The sequence below is a fragment of the Lontra canadensis genome, unplaced genomic scaffold, assembly GCF_010015895.1.
Source record: "Lontra canadensis isolate GAN:19392208 unplaced genomic scaffold, GSC_riverotter_1.0 scaffold19, whole genome shotgun sequence".
Classification (NCBI taxonomy): Eukaryota; Metazoa; Chordata; class Mammalia; order Carnivora; family Mustelidae; genus Lontra; species Lontra canadensis.
This window is the reverse complement of record NW_022631013.1, coordinates 11205496-11230196: the sequence shown is the minus strand read 5'-3', so window position 1 is coordinate 11230196 and position 24701 is coordinate 11205496. Positions and strand designations below refer to the sequence as shown.

General features: G+C 38.7%; 1 protein-coding gene across 7 annotated transcripts in view; it reads right to left on the bottom strand.

Annotated features, from left to right (window-relative positions):
* LOC116869367 (phospholipid-transporting ATPase FetA-like) overlaps window positions 1–24701 on the bottom strand; it is a 105578-nt gene that overhangs the window by 62393 nt on the left and 18484 nt on the right. For all 7 annotated transcript variants that reach the window (XM_032860500.1, XM_032860499.1, XM_032860503.1 and 4 more), the window contains exon 2: window positions 22829–22906. In XM_032860500.1, the coding sequence (XP_032716391.1) occupies window positions 22829–22906 (78 nt within the window). The remainder of the gene's footprint in view (window positions 1–22828; window positions 22907–24701) is intronic.

Here is a 24701-nt window from a genome sequence, read left to right as displayed (position 1 = left end):
CAATTGCAAATGGGATTGATCCCTTGATTTTTCTTTCTTCTGTCTCATTGTTAGTGTATAGAAATCCAACTGACTTCTGTGCATTGATTCTATATCCTGTGACTTTGCTGAATTCCTGTATCAGTTCTAGCAAATTTTTGGTGGCGTTTTTTTGGGTTTTCTATATAGAGTATCATGTCGTCTGTGAAACATGAAAATTTGACCTCTTCTTTGCCAATCTGGATGCCTTTTCTTTTTCTTGTCTGATTGCTGAGGCTGTCTTCCAATACTTGTGCAACAACAGTGGGGAGAGCTGACATCCCTGCCGTGTTCCTGACCTTGGGGGAAAAGCTCTCAGTTTTTCCCCACTGAGGATGACATTTGGTGTGGGTCTTTCATATATGGCTTTTATGATATTGACGTATGTTCCCTCTACTCCTGCACAGTGGAGAGTTTTTATCAAGAAAGTATGATATATTTTGTCAAACGCCTTTTCTGCATCTATTGAGAGGATCATATGGTTCTTGTCCTTTATTAATGTGGTATATCACATTGATTGATTGATTTGCAAATGTTGAACCACCCCTGCAACCCAAGAATAAATTCCACTTGGTCATGGTGAATAATCCTTTTAATGTACTGTTGGATCCTATTAGCTAGTATCTTGGTAAGAATTTTTGCATCCATGTCTATCAGGGATATTGGTTTGTAATTCTTTTTAGTGGGATCTTTGCTTGGTTTTGTGATCAAGGTAATGCCAGCCTCATAGGATGAGTTTGGACATTTTCTTTCCATTTTTATTTTCTGGAAGAATTTCAGAAGAATAAGCATTAATTCTTCTTTAAATGTTTGGTAGAATTCCTCTGGGAAGCCTGGGAATCTGGCCCAGAACTCTTGTTAAAGGAAACTAGATTCCCCTCTCCCTCCTCAGGAGCTTTGTACTGTCACTTTGCCATCACTCAATAAACCTTACTTTGCTAAAGACAAAACAAAACAACACAAAACTTTGCTTTGCTGCCACAAAAAAAAAAAAAAGAAAGAAAGAAAAAAGAAAGAAAGAAAGAAAGAGAGAAAGAAACTAGGTTCCAAAATAAGACAGTAAAACTTACATATATATAAAAATAAAATATAATAAATTAAAAGGAAACAAAAATAAAAAATATTACATATAAAAATAATAATTAAAAAGGAATAAAAAAGAATTGAATAAATAAGAAAATAACTCCCAAAATAATACTATAAGACTAAAGAATAAAAATAAAAAGAATACCATACACTGTTTTCCCCAGGAGCTGAAACTTTGCAACCTTCTGTGATCAGTAAACTTGGTGTGATCCAGTTGTTTGTGCTGGTCTTCTGGCAGAGGGATCTGTTGCACTGATTCTCAGATGGACTCGCCCTATTGAAAACGTGCCTCCCTTGCACAGAGGCTGGGTTCACGTAAGCAAATCTGGATTCCACTATGTAGCACTGTTTTGCTCCTGAAGGCTTTCAGCACTGATGGGTGGGGTGAATATGGTGGCACCCCACTCTCTAGACCCAAGCTGGAAGTTTGCACCCCCCATTCTTCAGTGAGCCTTCACAGAAAAGCAATCAATCACTCTTGTCTCCCTGGTTTCCGTCAGAACTCTGTGTTCACCTGCCCTGTGACTGAGCTGTTTTTATCTCAGGCCTGTCACTAAATTTCAAAACCCCCAATTTTATGGATTCCTGTGGAGTAGACCTGCACTGTTCCTCCTGGGGGAGGGAGGAGGGTCTCACTACCTTCTGCCTTTTGCTGGACCCCTCCCAGGAAAGTGATTGTGCAACCATGTAACAGTTCACAGTTTATGGCAATGTAGAGCAGAAGGACAGCACCTAGACTTACTGTTTTCAGCCTGCTTCCCCACTCCTACAACTGTGAACTCTGCCCCACTAAGGCACGCCCCATTCTTCTTCTGACCCTGGGGTCCTGAGACAATGCTGTCACATCCTGGAATGTTTCACCACCTAAGCACCTTTAAGCCAGGACATCCCCACTGTAGCAGACTTCTAAGAGTTCCAATTCTGCACTCCACTGTTTATAATACTTTGCAGTAGCCTCTGTAAGCAGACTCCCTCCTCTCTGCCATATCCTCAGCTGTATCACCCCTGATTCAAGTCTCTGCAGTTCCTACCTTCCAAAAGGTAGATGGCTTTTCTACTTGTAGACTTGCAGCATTTCTTTTCTCAGATCTCTGATTGATTTCTCAGGTATTCAGAATGATTTGATAACTAGCTAGCTTTATTTGAGGGACAAGACTTAGGGTCCCCTGCTCCTCGACTATCTTAATTCATCCTTTCCACTTTTTTTTTAAAGATTTTATTTATTTGACACAGAGAGATCACAGTGGACAGAGAGGCAAGCAGAGAGAGGAGGAAACAGGCTCTCTGCGGAGCAGAGAGCCCTATGTGGGATTCGATCCCAGGACCCTGAGATCATGACCTGAGCTGAAAGCAGCTGCTTAACCCACTGAGCCACCCAGGTACCCTCCACTTTTGTTTTTTAAAAGATGGGGCAGCGGGAGGCGGGGAGGGTCTCAAGTAGGCTCTACACCTAGCATGGAGCCCAATGTGGGGCTTGATCTCACAACCTGAGATTATTACCTGAGCTGTTATCAAGAGTCAGATGTTTGGGGCGCCTGGGTGGCTCAGTGGGTTAAGCCTCTGCCTTCAGTTCCCGTCATGGTCTCAGGGTCCTGGGATCAAGCCCCGCACTGGGTTCTCTGCTCAGCAGGGAGCCTGCACCCCCCTCTCTCTCTGCCTGCCTCTCTGCCTACTTGTGATCTCTCTCTCTGTCAAATAAATAAATAAATAAATCTTTAAAAAAAAGAAAAGAGGGGTTCCTGGGTGGCTCAGTGGGTTAAAGCCTCTATCTTCCGCTCAAGTCATGATCCCAGAGTCCTGGGATCGAGCCCCGCATTGGGCTCTCAGCTCAGCGAGGAGCCTGCTTCCCCCACCCCTTACCTGCCTCTGTTACTTGTGATCTCTCTGTAAAATAAATAAATAAAATCTTAAAAAAAAAAAGAGTCAGATGCTTAACCAATTGGGCTCCCTAGGTGCCACTAAATCATGTAACTTTTTTTTAAATTAACATATAATGTATTATTTACTTCAGGGGTACAGGTCTGTGAATCATCAGTGTTACACAATTCACAGCACTCACCATAGCACATACCCTACCCAATGTCCATAACCCAGTCACCCTATCCATTCCTCCCTAACCCCCCAGCAACCCTTAGTTTGTTTCCTGAGATTAAGAGTCTTATGGTTTGTCTCTCTCCCAATCCCATCTTGTTTCATTTAAATCATGTAACTTTTAATACAGGATAGCAAGTCTTTTTTTTTTAATTGTGACAAACATGCTATATTAATCTAAGATATCAAAACAGATGGTACTGATATGGGTATTTGGGAACTGTTTGTACTATTCTGGTACTAATTCTATAAATCTATTTATTTATTTACTTTTTTAAAAAATTTCTTTTCAGCGTAATAGTATTCATTGTTTTTGCACCACACCCAGTGCTCCATGCAATACGTGCCCTCCTTAATACCCACCACCTGGCTCCCCCAACCTCCCATGCCCCGCCCCTTCAAAACCCTCAGATTGTTTTTCAGAGTCCACAGTCTCTCATGGTTCACCTCCCCTTCCAACTTCCCTCAACTCCCCTCTCCTCTCCATCTCCCCAAGTCCTCCATGTTATTTGTTATGCTCCAGAAATAAGTGAAACCATATGATACTTGACTCTCTCTGCTTGACTTATTTCACTCAGCATAATCTCTTCCAGTCCCGTCCATGTTGCTACAAAAGTTGGGTATTCATCCTTTCTGATGGAAACAAGTCTTTTTTTTTAAAGTCTTCTTGGCTCTTCTTCTTTCTCTTCTGATAAACTTCAGAATAATTTTGTCCAGTTTCCTCAAGACTGAGAGGCAGAGCTACCTCCCATGGGAGAAACAGTCAGGTCTGGGAAATGATATTACATTTCTCAGGAGCATAAGATCATAGACTTTTAAAAAAGTTTTCATTTTAATTCCAGTTAGTTAACATGCAGTGATATATTAGTTTCAGGCATACAATACGGTGATTAAACAATTGCACACATTATCCAATGTCATCACAACAAGTACACTCCTTAATCACCATCACAAATTTTACCCATCCCCCTCCACCCACCTCCCCTCTGGTAACCATCAGTTTGTTCTCTACCGTTAAGAGTCTGTTGATTGATTTCTCTCTTTTCCCCTTTGCTTATTTGTTTTGTTTTTTAAATCCCACATATGAGTGAAATCATATGGTATTTGTCTATCTCTAACTTATTTTGCTTAGCATCTCTGGCTCCAAATAGCAAAGATTTCATTGTTTTTCTTTTTTTCTGGTTGAATAATATTTCATTGTATATGTATACCACATCTTTTTTATCTATTCATCAGTTGATGGATACTTGGGCTGCTTCCATATCTTGGCTACTGTAAATAGTGCTGTTATAAACACAGGGGTGCATGTGTCCTTTTGCACTGGTGTTTTTGTGTTCTTTGGATTAATAGCCAGTACTGCAATTGCTGGATTATAGGATAGTTCTATTCTCCAGCCCCCGCCCCTTTTTAAGTAGGTTCTATGTCCAGCAGAGAGCCCAGTGTGGAGCTTGAACGCATGATCCTGAGATCAAAACCTGAGCTGATATCAAGAGTTGGACGTTTACCTGACTGAGCCACCTAGATGCCCTAGGGTAATCTGTTTTTTAATTTTGAGGAACCTCCATACTGTTTGTTTTCTAGAGCAACTAGACCAGTTTGCATTCCTACCAACAGTGTACGAGGATTCCTTTTTCTCCACATCCTCGGCAACACCTGTTGTTTAGATCATAGACTTTTCAAATATAGCTGAGGAGATTATAAGGCAATGATAAGGCAGGGACTTTCATGGTTCTTCACATATTATCTTATTCCTCCTTTGCCATCAGCAAAAATTGCTAAAAATCAAGAAGTTATAACATGAGTAAATTTCTTATAGAAAATACCTAATGGGCCAAAGTCTGCACATTGGGAAGTACAAAAATAGAGAATTATGAGGAAGTTCAGGGATCTGTACAAATTATAGGAAAGGTAAAACTGGGATTTTTAGTTAGTTTTACCCCAGGATTTGAGAGATTATACAGATTAAGTGGGATGGAGTTGACATTTTTGCACTGTTAGTCCCCTACTTAGTGACATACTATATATCCCTGTGAGGAAGGTAGTTGTTGGTGTATCCCTGAGAAGCCACTCTTTGGTGCGTTATTATGATTTTATCTGTATAGTTATTTTGCTAGCAATACATATGAGTCTTCCTTGGCCTAGGTTTATGATCCAGCTATGCACCCTAGTATGTTCTACCAAACTAGTGCATTTCTTTCACATTGTTTAATTCTGGTGATTACTAGGATTACGTGAATGAAGATGGGTAAAGTTGAAAGGAACTGATAGGATCTTTTGTTGGGCCTTGTTTCGACGAGTTAGTGGCATATTTACAACCTTGTGATACAAGAGCTTCAGCTAACCATTATAGCTTACGTTATTTGAAGAAGTGGAACATGTATGGCTCAGATAATTTAGCTGCATCTAGGATTTAGAGTTGCTAGTTGGCCTATGCAATTTGTGGAGGGACTTTTCCGGGGCCCAGATAGTTGCCTGATTAGGGCAGAGTATCAGGGAAGCATTGGTATTTCTACCAGTGTTGAGCTTATTTAACCCCTGAGGAGGCTAATATACTACGTTCATACTCAATCAGCTTAGGCAATAAGTAAAATCAGTCTCTCCCACGCCATTTGCCCCTCTAACTATACCCAACCAACCAGCACAGCCTCTCCATTTATTAAAAAAATATGTAACTCTCCATGAAGTTCTAATATTTTCTTATTGAATCTTATATTGCTTATTAAATTTAATCCTAGATATTACTGATTATTTTTTAATTTACCAACGATCTAATAGGTTTTTCCAGCAACTCATCTGGATGCAGAGGGCTATTCTCTCTAAGCCCACCAGTCCCAAGATACACATGGAGTCCAGGCTCTGCACAACAAAATAATACATACCTTCCTCTTTGAGTTTAAGAGTAAAGTAAAGCAGGTAGATCCCAAAGTTCAGAGCCTGAGTTGGTGAAGATAGACTGAGACTCCAAAGTGGGGGCAGGAGTAAACTTCACCTAACCTTCATCTAGTCTCTTTGATATCACAGCTTCCATGAAAGAAGAGAAAGGAGAAAAGAAAATAGGATTTCCAAAAGGAAGGGAAGAGGAATCAAGGCTACAAAGTGAGATTTCAGAAGATGCATCTAAAAAAGGAAAAACAGGAATGAGGAGAAAAGTGGTTGAAATGTCAGTTAGCACAACCATTTAGGAGAAGAAACTCAAAGTCTGAGACAGAAGACAAGCCTAACAAAAGAAAGTAGTCAGTCATATTTGAGACAATAAAGGTAGGCAGGCAGTTTTCAGACTGGATAATAAAAGATTAATTCAAGATTCACCAAAACGACCACGACAACGACGACGACAACAACAAAAACAATGACAAAAACCAATTTGCTAGGGCTTGTGACTACTGTTGAGAAAAGACTGGAATGACTAATTGCTTACCCCATTACTTGTTAACTCAAAGTTTATTTCTGTTTGGCTGAAACAAGAGTGACAAAATGTGAATTATGGATGAGAGGTTAGAACAACAGAAGGCTAGAAATTAGATTAGACAAGGAGAGTCTAGAAGACAGTCTAGTTGAAGAGGTCCTGACTGTGGAATTCAAGGGCACAAATATCTACCTCAGCCTCTGGTGACTGGAAAATGCATCCATCTTTGCTAACTAAGGGTTGAGTCTACAGCCTATTGACTGAAGGCCTGGTTTCACAGGGACCTGTGTTGAGATCAGAGCTGAGCTGTGGGTGGTAAAATAATTGAACTGAAAGGGCCAGACATCTTGGTGAAGCAAGGCAACTCGGTATTATAAAATGTGAACTGGACTTAGAGTTTAAAACTATGGTAGCCTCCAACAGTGGTTAATAACATGAGCAGTTGAGTCAGGCTGCCAAGGTTTAAATATCAGTTCTCCACTTACCAGCTATGTAGCCTTGAGGAAATCACTTAACCTCTCTGAGACTCATTTTCCTCATCTGTAAAATTGAAATGATAATAATATCTACTCATAAGGTTATTGTGAGGATTAATAAATTAAGGCATATACAGTATCATTTTAGAACAATTCTTTTTTTTTTAAACTATTTTATTAATTGGAGCACCTGAGTGGCTCAGTGGGTTAAAGCCTCTGTCTTTGGCTCAGGTCATGATCCCAGGGTCCTGGGATTGAGCCACAAATAGGGCTCTCTGCTCAGCGAGGAGCCTGCTTCCTCCTCTCTCTCTGCCTGCCTCTCTGCCTACTTGTGATCTCTGTCTGTCAAATAAATAAATAAAATCTTAAAAAAAAAGATTTTATTTATTTATTTGACACACACAGAGAGAGAGAGCACACACAGGGGAAAGGAAGAAGCAGACTGCCCACTGAGCAAGGAGGTCCATACTTCCTTTTGAACTTTCAGCTATCTTCTGTGGATGTACAAAGCTAATCTAGTCAGTAAAGAAAGAAGGGTACAAAAGCCACAGTCTACTGAGGGGAACTTTACTCAAGCCCTTGGTGGGATGGTAGTAGAAGAAAAGTGTCAAAATAGAAGAAGCCTTTGTCTAACAGTGCTAGTATTTTGATTCAAATGCCAGGGTAAAAAAGTTAGCTCTTATTCAGTCTTGATGTAATCCAACCTCAGGTTATAAGGGTTAAAGCTACGGAAGATTGGAGATTAGTCTAGACAAGGAAATGGCAGAAACTAAAAAGGAAAATGAGCTCTGTTAAGAGGGAACTAGAAAAAGAGGCACACTGAAAAGTAAGTAACCAGGAGGAAGAAGGAGGAAGCTAGAAAAAGGGAAGAAGGCCATTGGTCAGGTGGCAATCAGGATTAGGAGGATCTCAGCAAGTATCTCCTTGCTCATAGTGGGAACTCAATCACAAATGGAATTTTCCAGCTAAGAAAGAAAAACAGTGAGATGATTTTTAGGAGTACAAGTCTCTAGCAGATTACTTAGGCCCTCTCTCCTTACACCACCAAACTCCCAACTCAATTAAGCCCACGTGCTAGTGGGAGAAACTCAGCAATGGCCCCTTGTAGTCATTCTAGATCAACAGGTCTAGGTAATTTCACCCAAGTCACATAATGCACGTGACTAAAATTTTTCCATCTCTGAAAAGTGAGGAGAGCTGCCAGAGGAAGGATAATTGGACAATTTCTGGTCAGATTATTTGGCATCTTTTTACTTTAGGAATAATGGAATTTTAAAACTCCAAACGATCACAATTTATCCCCCTGTCATCAAATAGTATAATATGAAACATGACAGCTACCAGTAGATTCAGCTAACCATATGACTTCAAGTCTTGGGTACACACACAAAAAAATTTCTATCTCCTCTTCACAGACTGCATTATTTTTTTTTAATTTAATAATTTTTAAAAGATTTTTATTTATTTATTTGATAGAAGGAGATCACAAGTAGGCAGAGAAGCAGGCAGAGAGAGAGAGGAGGAAGCAGTCTTCCTGCTGAGCAGAGAGCCCAATGCCGGGCTCTATCCCAGGACCCTGGGATCATGACCTGAGCCGAAGGCAGAGGCTTTAACCCACTGAGCCACCCATGCACCCCCACAGACTGCATCTTTAAGATATCTGGAGTTTAGCCAATGAATAATATTCCCATCTAGGGAATGGTAAGTAGAATACCTAAATGACATAGAAGAGAGTCATAACAAGAAAGCCAGGGCCTGTAGTCCTGCAGAATAAACAGTAATTCATTTGTTTTCTCATCATCATTTCATTATGTTTCAGATTTAGTCTATCCATTGCTATGTCTCATGGTTTACATTTAACTCACTTATCTTATTTATTTGTAATACTGTAGTCTTCTCCCTCTAAACAAAGAGATACTTAAAGGTAGAGACCTTATCTTTCCTTTTTTTTTCCCCCCCTTTAAATCTCTGCATCCTACTACTTAGTTCAGCATTAGGTCTTGGATTGAATGAAGATTCATTGAATGAATAAGCATACAAGTAGATGTTTAAAACATGCTTTGTTAAACGGTGGTCAGATTTCTGTCTAAACCCCTCCAATGGAGGATAATTGCCTCCTGCTTGTGGGAGTTTCTACAGAGTCACAGAACAGCTGGGCTGGAAGAGAAACCTCAGCTAATTCTTTGTTGACCTTTCTTTATTTCTCTCTTTCTTTCTTTCTAAAGATTTTATTTACTTATTTACTTATTTGAGAGAGACAGAGATAACGAGAGAAAGCATCTTTTTTTTAGTTTTTATTTATTTATTTGAGAGAGAGTGACAGAGATAGCAAAAGAAAGCATGAGTGGCGAGGAAAGGGAGAAGGCAGCTTCCCACTGAGCAGGGAGCCCAACTCAGGGCTTGATCCTAGGACCCTGGGATCATGATGTGAGCCAAAGGCAAAGGGATAATCAACTGAGCCACCCAGATGCCCCCTTTGTTGATCTTTCTATGCCAAGGTCAGCAAACAGGAGGATATTCAGCATGGTTGGAGAGGGTGGATACAGCGTAGTATCAAAAAGAACCTGGACGGGAGGAGTCAAGATGGCGGAGAAGTAGCAGGCTGAGACTACATCAGGTAGCAGGAGATCAGCTAGATAGCTTACCAAACCATTGCAAACACCTACAAATCCAACGGGAGATTGAAGAGAAGAACAGCAATTCTAGAGACAGAAAAATCAACCACTTTCTGAAAGGTAGGACTGGCAGAGAAGTGAATCCAAAGTGATGGGAAGACAGACTGCGGGGGGAAGGGCCAGCTCCCGGCAAATGGCGGAGCAATGGAGCACAAAATCAGGACTTTTAAAAGTCTGCTCCACTGAGGGACATAGCTCCAGAGGCTAAACCAGGGTGAAGCCCACATGGGGCCAGCGTGGCCCTAGGTCCCGCAGGGTCACAGAAGGATCGGGGGTGTCTGAGTGTTGCAGAGCTCGCAAGTATTAGACCGGGGAAGCTGGCTACAGAGACAGAGCCGAGGAGTGAGCTCTCAGCTCAGAGTTACCTTGAACTCGTCGCAGGCTGGGTGAGCTCAGAGCGCGGCCAGAGGCCAGGGAGACAGGAGTGATTGGGCTCTTCTTTCTGAGGGCGCACTGAGGAGTGGGGCCCCAAGCTCTTGGCTCCTCCAGTCTGGAGACTGGGAGGCCTCCATCTTCATTCCTGTCCTCCGGAACTCTACGGAAAGCGTTCAGGGGACAAAAGCTCCTGAAAGCAAACCTGAGCAGATTACTTAGCCCGGCCCCTGGTAAGGGCAGTACAATTCTGCCTGGGGCAAAGACACTTGAGAATCACTACAACAGGCCCTTCCCCCAGAAGATCAACAAGAAATCCAGCCAAGACCAAGTTCACCTACCAAGGAGAGCAGCAGAATTCCAGTGGAGGAGAAAGCAAAGCACAGAACTCATGGCTTTCTCCCCATGATTCTTTAGTCTTGCGGTTAATTTAATTTTTTTTTAATTTTATTTTTTTTCTTCTAATTTTTTTTAAACTTTTACCCTTTTCTTTTTTAACGCTTTTAAACTAGTTTATCATATATATATATATATATATATACACATACATATACATGTATACATGTATATGTATGTATATATATACATATACATGTATACATGTATATATATATATATTCTTTTTTATATTTTTTCTTTGTTTTCTTTTTTTAATTTTTTTTTCTTTTTTTCTGAACTTCTTTTTATCCCCTTTCTCCCTCCCACAATTTGGGGTCTCTTCTGATTTGGTTAAAGCGCATTTTCCTGGGGTCTTTGCCACACTTTCACTATTTTATTTGCTCCTTCATATACTCTTATCTGGACAAAATGACAAGGTGGAAAAACTCACCACAAAAAAAAGAACAAGAGGCAATTACCGAAGGCTAGAGACCTAATCAGTACACATTGGTAATACGTCAGATCAAGAGTTCAGAATGACGATTCTCAAGGTTCTAGCCAGGCTCGAAAAAGGCATGGAAGATATTAGAGAAACCCTCTCTGGAGAGATAAAAGCCCTTTCTGGAGAAATAAAAGAACTAAAATCTAACGAAGTTGAAATAAAAAAAGCTATTAATGAGGTGCAATAAAAATGGAGTCTCTTGCTGCTAGGATAAATGAGGCAGAAGAAAGAATTAGTGATATAGAAGACCAAATGACAGAGAATAAAGAAGCTGAGCAAAAGAGGGACAAACAGCTACTGGACCATGAGGGGAGAATTTGAGAGATAAGTGACACCATGAGACGAAACAACATCAGAATAATTGGGATTCCAGAAGAAGAAGAAAGAGAGAGGAAGCAGATGGTATATTGGAGAGAATTATTGTAGAGAATTTCCCTAATATGGCAAAGGGAACAAGCATCAAAATCCAGGAGGTGCAGAGAACTCCCCTCAAAATCAACAAGAATAGGTCCACACTCCATCACCTAATAATAAAATTTGCAAGTCTTAGCGACAAAGAGAAAATCCTGAAAGCAGCCCAGGAAAAGAAGTCTGTAACATACAATGGTAGAAATATTAGATTGGCAGCAGACTTATCCACAGAGACCTGGCAGGCCAGAAAGAACTGGCCTGCTATATTCAGAGCACTAAACGAGAAAAACATGCAGCCAAGAATACTATATCCAGCTAGGCTATCACTGAAAATAGAAGGAGAGATTAAAAGCTTCCAGGACAAACAAAAACTGAAAGAATTTGCAAACACCAAACCAGCTCTACAGGAAATATTGAAAGGGGTCCTCTAAGCAAAAAGAGAGCCTAAAAGTAGTAGATCAGAAAGGAACAGAGACAATATACAGTAACAGTCACCTTACAGGCAATACAATGGCACTAAATTCATATCTCTCAATAGTTACCCTAAGTGTTAATGGGCTAAATGCCCCAATCAAAAGACACAGGGTATCAGAATGGATAAAAAACCAAAACCCATCTATATGTTGCCTACAAGAAACTCATTTTAGACCCAAAGACACCTCCAGATTTAAAGTGAGGGGGTGGAAAACAATTTACCATGCTAATGGACATCAGAAGAAAGCTGGGGTGGCAATCCTTATATCAGATCAATTAGATTTTAAGCCAAAGACTATAATAAGAGATGAGGAAGGACACTATATCATACTCAAAGGGTCTGTCCAATAAGAAGATCTAACAATTTTAAATATTTATGCCCCTAACGTGGGAGCAGCCAACTATATAAACCAATGAATAACAAAATCAAAGAAACACATCAACAATAATACAATAATAGTAGGGGACTTTAACACTCCCCTCACTGAAATGGACAGATCATCCAAGCAAAAGATCAACAAGGAAATAAAGGCCTTAAATGACACATTGGACCAGATGGACATCACAGATATATTCAGAACATTTCATCCCAAAGCAACAGAATACACATTCTTCTCTAGTGCACATGGAACATTCTCCAGAATAGATCACATCCTGGGTCATAAATCAGCTGGTATAAATCATAAATCAACTGGTATCAAAAGATTGGGATCATTCCCTGCATATTTTCAGACCACAATGCTCTGAAGCTAGAACTCAATCACAAGAGGAAATTTGGAAAGAACCCAAATACATGGAGACTAAACAGCATCCTTCTAAAGAATGAATGGGTCAACCAGGAAATTAAAGAAGATTTGAAAAAATTCATGGGAACAAATGATAATGAAGACACAATGGTTCAAAATCTATGGGACACAGCAAAGGCAGTCCTGAGAGGAAAATATATAGCAGTACAAGCCTTTCTCAAGAAGCAAGAAAGATCTCAAATACACAACCTAACCCTACACCTAAAGGAGCTGGAGAAAGAACAAGAAAGAAAGCCTAAACCCAGCAGGAGAAGAGAAATCATAAAGATCAGAGCAGAAATCAATGAAATAGAAACAAAAAAAAAACAATAGAACAAATCAACGAAACTAGGAGCTGGTTCTTTGAAAGAATTAAGATTGATAAACCCCTGCCAGACTTATCAAAAAGAAAAGAGAAAGGACCCAAATAAATAAAATCATGAATGAAAGAGGAGAGATCACAACTAACACCAAAGAAATACAAACAACTATAAGAACATATTATGAGCAAGTCTATGCAAACAAATTTGACAATCTGGAAGAAATGGATGTATTTCTAGGGACATATAAACTACCACAACTGAACCAGGAAGAAATAGAAAACCTGAACAGACCCATTACCAGTAAGGAGATTGAAACAGTCATCAAAAATCTCCAAACAAACAAAAGCCCAGGGCCAGACGGCTTCGCAGGGGAATTCTACCAAACATTTAAAGAAGAACTAATTTCTATTCTCCTGAAACTGTTCCAAAAAATAGAAATGGAAAGAAAGCTTCCAAACTCATTTTATGAGGCCAGCATCACCTTGATCCCAAAACCAGACAAGGATCCCATCAAAAAAGAGAATTACAGACCAATATCCTTAATGAACACAGATGTGAAAATTCTCACCAAAACACTAGCCAATAGGATTCAACAGTACATTAAAAGGATTATTCACCACGACCAAGTGGGATTTATTCCAAGGCTGCAAGTTTGGTTCAACATCCGCAAATCAATCAATGTGATACAACACATTAATAAAAGAAAGAACAGGAACCATATGATAATCTCCATAGATGCTGAAAAAGCATTTGACAAAGTACAGCATCCCTTCCTGATCAAGACTCTTCAAAGTGTAGGGATAGAGGGCACATACCTCAATATTATCAAAGCCATCTATGAAAAACCCATCGCAAATATCATTCTCAATGGAGAAAAACTGAAAGCTTTTCCTCTAAGGTCAGGAACACGGCAGGGATGTCCGTTATCACCACTGCTATTCAACATAGTACTAGAAGTCCTAGCCTCAGCAATCAGACAACAAAAAGAAATTAAAGGCATCCAAATCGGCAAGGTCGTCGTCAAACTATCACTCTTCACAGATGATATGATACTATATGTGGAAAACCCAAAAGACTCCACTCCAAAACTGCTAGAACTTGTACAGGAATTTAGTAAAGTGTCAGGATACAAAATCAACGCACAGTAATCAGTTGCATTTCTCTACACCAACAACAAGACAGAAGAAAGAGAAATTAAGGAGCCAATCCCATTTACAATTGCACCCAAAACTATAAGATACCTAGGAATAAACCTAACCAAAGAGGCTAAGAATCTATACTCAGAAAACTATAAAGTACTCATGAAAGAAATTGAGGAAGACACAAAGAAATGGAAAAATGTTCCATGCTCCTGGATTGGAAGAACAAATATTGTGAAAATGTCTATGCTACCTAAAGCAATCTACACATTTAATGCAATCCCTATCAAAATCCCACCCATCTTTTCCAAAGAAATGGAACAAATAATCCTAAAATTTATATGGAACCAGAAAAGACCTTGAATAGCCAAAGGAATATTGAAAAAGAAAGCCAAAGTTGGTGGCATCACAATCCGACTTCAAGCTCCATTACAAAGCTGTCATCATCAATACAGCATAGTAGTGGCACAAAAACAGACACATAAATCAATGGAACAGAATAGAGAGCCCAGAAATAGACCCTCAACTCTGTGGTCAACTAATCTTCAATAAAGCAGGAAAGAATGTCCAATGGAAAAAAGACAGCATCCTCAATAAATGGTGTTGGGAAAATTGGACAGCCACATGCAGAAAAATGAAATTGGACCATTTCCTTATACCACACATGAAAATAGACTCAAAATGGATGAAGGACCTCAATGTGAGAAAGGAGTCCATCAAAATCCTTGAGGAGAACACAGGCAGCAACCTCTTCAACCTCAGTCGCAGCAACGTCTTCCTAGGAACATTGCCAAAGGCAAGGGAAGCAAGAGCAAAAATGAACTATTGGGACTTCATCAAGATCAAAAGCTTTTGCACAGCAAAGGAAACAATTAACAAAACCAAAAGACAACTGACAGAATGGGAGAAGGTATTTGCAAAAGACATATTAGATAAAGGGCTAGTGTCCAAAATCTATAAAGAACTTAGCAAACTCAACACCCAAAGAACAAATAATCCAACCAAGAAATGGGCAGAAGACATGAACAGACATTTCTGCAAAGAAGACATCCAGATGGCCAACAGACACATGAAAAAGTGCTCCACATCACTCAGCATCAGGGAAATACAAATCAAAACCACAATGAGATACCACCTCACACCAGTCAGAATGGCTAAAATTAACAAGTCAGGAAATGACAGATGCTGGTGAGGATGCGAAGAAAGGGGAACCCTCCTACACTGTTGGTGGGAATGCAAGCTGGTGCAACCACTCTGGAAAACAGCATGGAGGTTCCTCAAAAAGTTGAAAATAGAACTACCCTATGACCCAGCAATTGCACTATTGGGTATTTACCCTAAAGATACAAACGTAGTGATCTGAAGGGGCACGTGCACCCGAATGTTTATAGCAGCAATGTCTACAATAGCCAAACTATGGAAAGAACCTAGATGTCCATCAACAGACGAATGGATAAAGAAGATGTGGTATATATACACAATGGAATACTATGCAGCCATCAAAAGAAATGAAATCTTGCCATTTGCGACGGTGTGGATGGAACTAGAGGGTATCATGCTTAGTGAAATAAGTCAATCAGAGAAAGACAACTATCATATGATCTCCCTGATATGAGGAAGTGGAGATGCAATGTGGGGGGTTAGGGGGGTAGGAGAAGAATAAATGAAACAAGATGGGATCGGGAGGGAGACAAACCATAAGTGACTCTTAATCTCACAAAACAAACAGAGTTGTTGGGGGGAGAGGGGTCGGGAGAAGGGGGTGGGGTTATGGACATTGGGACGGGTATGTGCTATGGTGAGTGCTGTGAAGTGTGTAAACCTGGCGATTCACAGACCTGTATCCCTGGGGATAAAAATACATTATATGTTTATAAAAAAATAAAAAATAAAAAAAAGATAAAAAAAAAAAGAGAATGAAAAGATTAAAAAAAAAAAAGAGGGGGAAAAAAAAAGAACCTGGAGACGTACTCATTCCATAACAGGAAGCTTGTATTTCCTGAATAAGTCATGGGAATAAAAGGCACAGCACCAGGAATATAGCCAATAATATTTTAATAGCAATGTATTGATGTATCAGGATAGATGCAAGCCTACACTTGTGGTAAACATAGCATAATGCATAAACTTGTCCCATCACTATGTTGTCCACCTGAAGCTAATGCAATATTATGTGTCAACCATACTCAAATTAAAAATAAAATAAAATAAATAAATAAATAAATAAATAAATAAAAGAGGTAAAAATGTTGAGAACATGAAAGGCAGGGAGAAATAGAGACGTTTCACACTGGAGGAGGCTGAAGAGATAATAGGAGCATGTGTTACTAGAAGGGATAGTGTGCCAGAAAGGAAGAAGAGGCATTGTTAGGGAAGTTAGTGAAATTTAAAAGGAGGGGACATGGTGCGTACAAGAGTCTATTAACCAAATGATAGTTTTGTATTAATGCTGCTTTCCTGACTTGGAGTGTTACATGGTAGCCAAAGTAGCAAAATGTCCTGGATGAGGAGAAATATATATTCAAGTATTTAGGGGTGATGAGATATCATGGATGCAACTTGTTCTCAAAAGTCTCAAAAAATGGGGTGCATGGGTGGCTCAGACAGTTAAGCAGCTGCCTTTGGCTCTGGTCATGATCCCAGAGTGCTGAGATCCAGCCCCACATCAGGCTTCCTGATCAGCGGGGAGTCTGCTTCTTCCTCTCCCCTTCCCACACCCTCCCCTGTCTCATGCTCTTTCTCTCTCAAATAAATAAAATCTTAAAAAAAATGCTCAGAAAACAACTAATTATTATATATGTAAGAGATATGTTATATATAAATATAATATATTTATTTTATTTATATATTTATTATATTTACATATATACAGATGAAGCAAATGTGTTAAGATATTAGCAATTACAAATTTGGGTGAGGGGGGCACCTGGGTGGCTCAGTGGGTTAAGCCTCTGCCTTTGGCCCAGGTCATGATCTCAGGGTCCTGGGATCAAGCCCCGCATCGGGCTCTCTGCTCGGCAAGGGAGCCTGCTACCCCCTCTCTCTGCCTGCCTCTCTGCCTACTTGTGATCTCTGTCTGTCAAATAAATAAATAAAATCTTTAAAAAAAAAGAAAGAAAGAAATCTGGGTGAGGAGATTATGGATAGTTGTTATGCTGTATTTATAATTTTTTGAAAGTTTAAAAATAAAATCAAATTTATTTTCAATTTAAAAAAAAAGAACCTGGAGAGGAAGGTCACTAAACTCTTGAATGTTATGAAAAGTCCAGTTCTTGAGCTACTATAGCTCTTCTGTTTCTCTCTGCCTCTGTCCATGCTCCCCATAGCTTCACTAACTCTCCTGTCCAAGTTGAGTGGAAATAAGAGTAGAATTACTCAAAGGACAATCAAAATAGTAATAAAAGAAAATAAAATAGTACTAAAACAAATAGAAAATCAAAATAGTAATAAAAGCAAACAAAACAAAACAAAGCACCCACAAAATCCTAATTTAGTAATAGGGTACCATAGACGATCAGTCAGTTGGCACAGTTCAAGACATGATCAAAACTAAAGGTGGGGGGGGCTCCCGGGTGGCTCAGTTGGTTAGGCATGCGACTCTTGATTTCAGCTCAGGTCATGATCTCAGGGTCATGACATCAAGCCCCATGCTGGGCTCTGTGATCATCAGGGAGTCTGCTTAAAATTCTCTCCCTTTCCCTCTGCCCCTTCCCCCTACTTATTCTTTCTCAATCTCTAAAATAAATAAATAAATCTTAAAAAAAAATAAACAAAAACCCAAACCCAAACCCAAAAAACAAAACTAAAGGTCCTATCCACTATTCCTGTTGGAAACCTTGGGTTTCTTCCCTCTCAAGGGAGAAGCTGAAAGGAATATCCTTCATATCACTCCACATAGATGGAAGTTGGGAGTGGTGCTTTGCCATTCTGACATCATTTGGAAAGTAGAGCCAATGATTTTTTATCAATGTGGTAAAAGTAAAATTGATCATGTTTGATTTAACTGCTAGATATCACTTTCAGGGTTTCCCAGTCATAAAAAGTTCCTTGGGATAGGAGATGAGAGGTTGGGAAACTTATAATCAAGTCCATCACTTAGAAACAAAATGCCATTCACACAAAGCTGGATCTAATAGTAAAATCCTGGTGATACTAAAGAAGCAATTTCACTCTAAGAGATTCAAAACTTAATTCCCTTTATGATTGCCAGGTTTAGCAAATAAAAATACAAAACCAAAGTATGTCCTAAATATTTATATGGGACATTTTTATACTAAAATATTATTATTTATTGAGATGCAAATTTAATTGGGAATTGTGTACTTTATCTTGCTAACTTGCTCCTGTTACTGGGGTCAGGAAAATTTCCTATGAATTAGTTCAACTGTTAACTTACATTTTCTAAAGAAACATAATTCTAGAAACTAACTCTAAAAACTATAGATGTCTTTTCTATTCTAAATAACTTTATTGAGATATACATACCATATAATTTACCTATTTATTATTTTTTTATTTTACTTTAAGATTTTATTTCTTTATTTGACAGACAGAGATCACAAGTAGGCAGAGAGGCAGGCAGAGACAGAGAGAGGGGGAAGCAGGCTCCCCACTGAGCAGAGAGCCCGATGCGGGGCTTGATCCCAGGACTCTGGGATCATGATAGTTGAAGGCAGAGGCTTTAACCCACTGAGCCACCCAGGCACCCCACAAGTCACCTATTTAAAATAAAATATACAATTCAAAGGTTTGTAGAATGTTCACACAATTATACAATATACATGTCTATTTTTTGTGTTTAAATGTGGTATTGTGTAGCATTCTATTATTAAAGCTCTGATTAATTTTCTGCTCCAAAATGCCACAATATCTATGCCCCTTCTCCTTTCTATTTTTCCTTTTTTTTTTCTTTTTCTGTCATTTCCTTTTAGTTTCTCCAACTTCCCTCCTTTTGTGATTACACTTTCTCTCTCTTTTTTAAAGATTTTATTTATTTATTTGACACAGAGAGAGGGAGATCACAAGTAGGCAGAGAGGCAGGCAGAGAGAGAGGGGGAAGCAGGCTCCCCACCGAGCAGAGAGCCCAATGCGGGGCCCAATCCCAGGACCCTGAGATCATGACCCAAGCTGAAGGCAGAGGCTCAACCCACTGAGCTACCCATGAGCCCCTACACTTTTTCTTTAATGATTTTTCAAACAACCCAAAGTAACACATAAATATATTTTAAATGTAAAAGTTCTAAAATCAGAAATATAAAGAAAAAAAAGTTAAGTTTCCTTTCCCCTCTTTCTCCTTTTCCCAAGGAAAGCACCATTAACAGACTGGTATATACCCTTTGCATCCCTTCCTTTTCAGGGTATTTACATATAAATATATACGTAATTACTTTCCAATACAGAGGAAACTCTGTAGGCACTGTGCCAATTACAATTTAGTAGAATCATACAAGATATAACCAAAACAGTAAAGCAAGAATTCAAAATAGGATATAAGAAAGACTTAAAATGAATTGTAGATTCAAGAAAATTGACATGATATGTTCACACAAAAGCTTATACATGAATGGTTATAGCAGTATTGTTCATAACAGCTCCAGAGTGAAAACAACCCAAATGTCTATCAACTGATGAATGGACAAATTGTGGTATATATATACACTGGAATGGTATTCAGCCTTATAAAGGAATGGAGTACTGATACATACTACAACATGAACCTTGAAAATAGTAAGTGAAAGAAGCCAGTCACAAAAGGCCAAAAAACAAAAATAAATTTTTTTATCAAAATAAAATTTTGATTTTATTTATGCCTTGTCCAGTATAGGCAAATCAAAAGAGATAGAAAGTGGTTGCTAGAGCCTGGGGAAGGCAGGAATTGGGAGTGACTGTTAATGGGTATGGGGTTTCTTTTGGGGGTGATGAAAATGTTCTAAAATTAAATTATGATCACGGTGGTACAATTCCATTAATATATTTTAAAAATCACTGAATTGGGGGCACTTGGGTGGCTCAGTGGGTTAAAGCCTCTGCCTTCGGCTCAGGTCATGATCTCAGGGTCCTGGGATCGAGCCCCACATCGGGCTCTCTGCTCAGCAGGGAGCCTGCTTCCCCCTCTCACTCTGCCTGCCTCTCTGCCTACTTATGATCTCTCTGTCAAATAAATAAAATCTTTTTTTAAAAAATCACTAAATTCTATGCTTTAAAAGGGTAATTCAATGGCATGTAAGTTATATCTCAATAAGGCTATTATTTTTAAAAACTGCAGAAGCTAAGCACTGTTAAGTAATCAAGATGGAAAGACAATGCAGGGGAGGGGGCAGGGGAGGTTGGTGGCTGGAATTGGCAGAGAAGGCTTCATGGAGATAAACTTTCACTAAATCTAAAAGATGAATATAGGTTCAATATAAATATAGGAGACAGATACGTGGGCAGGAAGAAGAACCTAATGAAAAGTTTGGCACTGAGACCAGACAAGTTGTACGATAGTACAGAAGTAAGAAGAGTCTGAAGGAGGCAGGAAACAAGCCTATAAAGTCAGGGCTTTAATGTTAGGCTGATGACCTTAAAATTATTAGTAGCTGACAAGGAATCCCAGAAAGACTTTGAGCAGGGAAAAACGTGATAAAATTGGAATTTCAGAGGATTAAGATGACGGATTTACAGAGGAAGAGACTGCAGACATAACAATGATTTAAAAGATTACTGTTTAATAGTCAACTTTCAAAATGATGACAGGCTGAACTAAGAAAGTGGTAAAAAATAGAAAGGAGAAGGTAGATAAGCAAGACACTAGAACCAGTCAATATTTACTCTAGGTACTCTAAGTTTTCCAACCAGAATAGGTTGATAGCCTAGAAAAGGACAGAAGCCAAATTACTGGGTTTGCCACTGTTATTTTGTTGACTCAAGCTAAAAGGCCAACATCTTGGAGGGATCAATATTAATCGCTCACCACTCAAAACAGCACAAGCAATAACTCTAATGTAGTAGGTAGGATTTGCCTACTTATAAAGGGGTTTAGGCAAGGAAAAGTGGTTTCAATTATTTTTCACTGGTAAAACTTTGGACTTTTGAAATAACCCAATTTATAAATGTTCAAGTTCTTAATTATCTTCCTGAACAACAACAAAAGCATCAAAGCTCCTATAGATTAGATTATTTTTTTTACATATTTACCTAGTGTTTACCATGTACCAGATAACTGTCCTAAGTGCTTTACAAATATTACTTCATTCAATCCTCACAACACACTTAGGAGATAGCACTGTTATTAGCCTAGTTTCATAGATGAAAAACTGTAGCATAGAGAAATGAAGAGATTTGCCCAAGATAACATAGTATGTGGCAGAGCTAGGATTGAAGCCTAAACAGTATGGCTCCAGAATCCATGCTCTTAACCACTATACCCCCATATGATTTTTACTTCACAGCACTTATTATAGATATAATTTGTTATTTCTCTGTGCTATTATTTGATGTGTTATTACTTAATTAATGGCTGTCCATCACTAAACCATAATTTCCATAAGAGCAGGGATTCTATCTAGTTTTGCTGCCATTGTATTGCCGGCATGTACCACAGTGGCTGGCACTCGTTTGATGATCAATAAATATTTGTTGAGTCAGTAAATCAGTCTTTATTGATGACTGCCACTTGTTCTTTTGCCTTGAATTTACTGTTCCCTCAAGTATTCTCTCCCATATTTTCTGTTCATAAGAAGATGTAGGAGAAATTGATCAGTTAACTTGTTTTCCTAGCCTTCTTTCCTCTAGCAGTTCTGAGAGTAGGAAAGGACTCCCTGGTTGTTCCCTCAGTTGGGACATCCCTGACTTCCTCTTTCTGGAACTAAAGCCTGTGCCCTTGGGATGGAATTCTTCTTTATGGAACTATGTGCTCTTGAAATAAGTTCCCTCCAGGAATCAGACAACTGCACAATGACAGAAAGTAAAGAAGGTTTAGTGTGACCTGAAATCAGTAACCTAATTTCATTCTCTGCACCTTCTTCATTCCTCAAAAGGAAGCTAAATATAGAACTACATTCTGGCTTGCTCTTTCAAAACTTTATGTCAGAAAAAAAACTTTTCATGTCAGTCATTTCTAAATATAGAACTACATTCTGGCTTCCTTTTTGAAAATTTTATGTCAGAAAAAATTTTTTTCTCATGTCAGGCTTAGGCGTGATTACTCCAGCTCCCTTTAGTACTTGGATGCACCACAGGAAAGCATGGAAATGGTATGGAAATCCTAATATCATAGCCAGACCTATTTGGTCCATTCACAAAGAGTCTGCAAAGGAGGACCTTATCTGTTTCAGCAACTTTCACACTGACCACTTCTTTTTAGCAGGAGGCAGTTGTGAAGGAGGAGGAGAGGAAAAGGAACACAGACCTTTCTGGTGAATTTCCAAATAAAAGTACAATATAAAATAAAAATAGATAAAAATACAAAAGAGACTGGAACTACTCACATCAGAATTCTCAGATAACCAAACAGAGGAGCTTGTACTTGTAAGGACAAAGTACTTACTTCTGCAAAGTATATTTCCTTTCCTGGTCAGTTGTTTGGTAGATTGGTGTGGTCTGATTGATGGACTGGCCAGTCAGTTTTGTCTGTCATATGTATATTAGCACATGTACTCATGCATGCAGTAATAATGACACAGAGACTTAGATATTTACTAAGTTCAACTACCTTCACTTTGTCTGTCTTCACTTTGGCTTTCAACTAGAGACATTGCAGAATAGTACCAACTATGATTCCATGGAATTTCTGTAAAGGAAATAAAGATTCAGTATAAGAATTTCTCATGCCAATACCATTTCACTTAAACATGTGCTTAAGAAATTTGGAACTTGTTCTCTGAAATCCAAAATAATCTACCTCTAAGATACATATGCTAAATTTTATAATTCATTTCATATATCCTCATCTTAAAGCTATATTTTCAAAGCTTGGCAAATAGATTCCACTTTCCGGCAATCAAGTCTAGACTGATGACTACATTTTGTCAGAAAAATTATCTGTAACAGAGCATTGGAAACAGGCAAAAGAATTATTGGGTGTCTCTTAGTACAGTTTTGTTTTTTTTTTTAAGATTTTACTTATTTGAGAGAGAGAGAGTGGGAAACAGCATGAGAGGGGAAAGGACCAGAGAGGGAAGCAGGCTCCCTACCAAGCCGGGAGCCCGATGCAGGACTCAATCCCAGGACTCTGGGATCATGACTCAAGCCAAAGGCAGTTGCTCAAACAACTGAGCCACCCAGGCATCCCTCTTAGTGCAGTTCTTGATTGACATCTTAAATTTTCTATTGATGGGACTATTCTATAACTCTGTAGGCAGAGCTTAACGTGTAGGTTTCTATCCCATAGAGATACAAATATTTTTTTTATTTGATGAAAAAGGCAACTCCAAAGGTTATGACTTGTGCACTTTAGTACTTCAGTTAGTTTTATGTATAATTCAGAAATCTTAACTTTTCTTTATTATATTTCCTGTAAATACTTAGCTCCTACAGTTTCATTTGAACTGGTCTTAACTTATTTCTGATTACATCATTAATTAATGAGTTACAGAAAATATTTGACACCTGCTCATTGTATTTATATGAGTCATGTTTTTTAACCAGTTGAAAATTATACTTTATGAAACCCCATGAGTTTGCTATACAGAAAAACTCTTCTTTCTCTTTATCCTTAACCACACTGAGAAAAGGTCAATAAAGTACATTTATTTTAATCTTTAATTAAATTTGTGTATAATTGTTCTAATATGGTATATAAGATATTAACACAAAAGTACAGTGTGTGAAGAGTATATGGAAATTCTCTAGAAAAGAGTATATGGAAATAGTATACATATATACTATTAAATCTATTTAATTTCTTACAGGTCTCACAAGTCACTAAGTGTGGATAAGCCAAGACTAGAAAACTTTATAGGTATTTTCATCTTAATCATCCCAAACAGGATTAGATGGGGGAAAATTAATAAATTTAGGGAAATGTAAAGTCTAAATAAAAGGATATTTCCAGCCAAGATCAGGAGAAACAAAACAAAACAAAACAACACAAAAACAACCCACACACAGCTAGCTGGAAAATTGTGATTTGGAATAACAATTTATTTTTCAATTCTGCTCTGTGTGAGGACCAAGTGACCTCATTAAGGATAAAATTCAGATTTCAGTAATCTAGGCAGAGTTGCGGCAAATAACTCAAATAGGGGCCAGGAAGTTATCAGCAATTAGATGTAAAACAATAGGAAATGAAATGCTGGGTACTGTGACAAACTGGAGAGTGCATGCTTCCTATAAAAGTGTCCAAATGAAAAAGAAAGAAAATTAAATACTGTGCAGGCCAAACAAGATTATTTGTACTTGTTGGCTACAAGGTTTGTATCCCAACCTACTGTCTGTTTCTCTGTCAATAGAATCTGTGTTTTCCTGTCTAATATTAGCAGTTCTAATATAACCATTCTCTAGGCATCCAGTCTTTCTGTAAGTTGCCTTCATCTTCACAGTAGGCTTGGGGTTTCTACAGCTGCCAAGAAAGAAGAGCCAAGTGT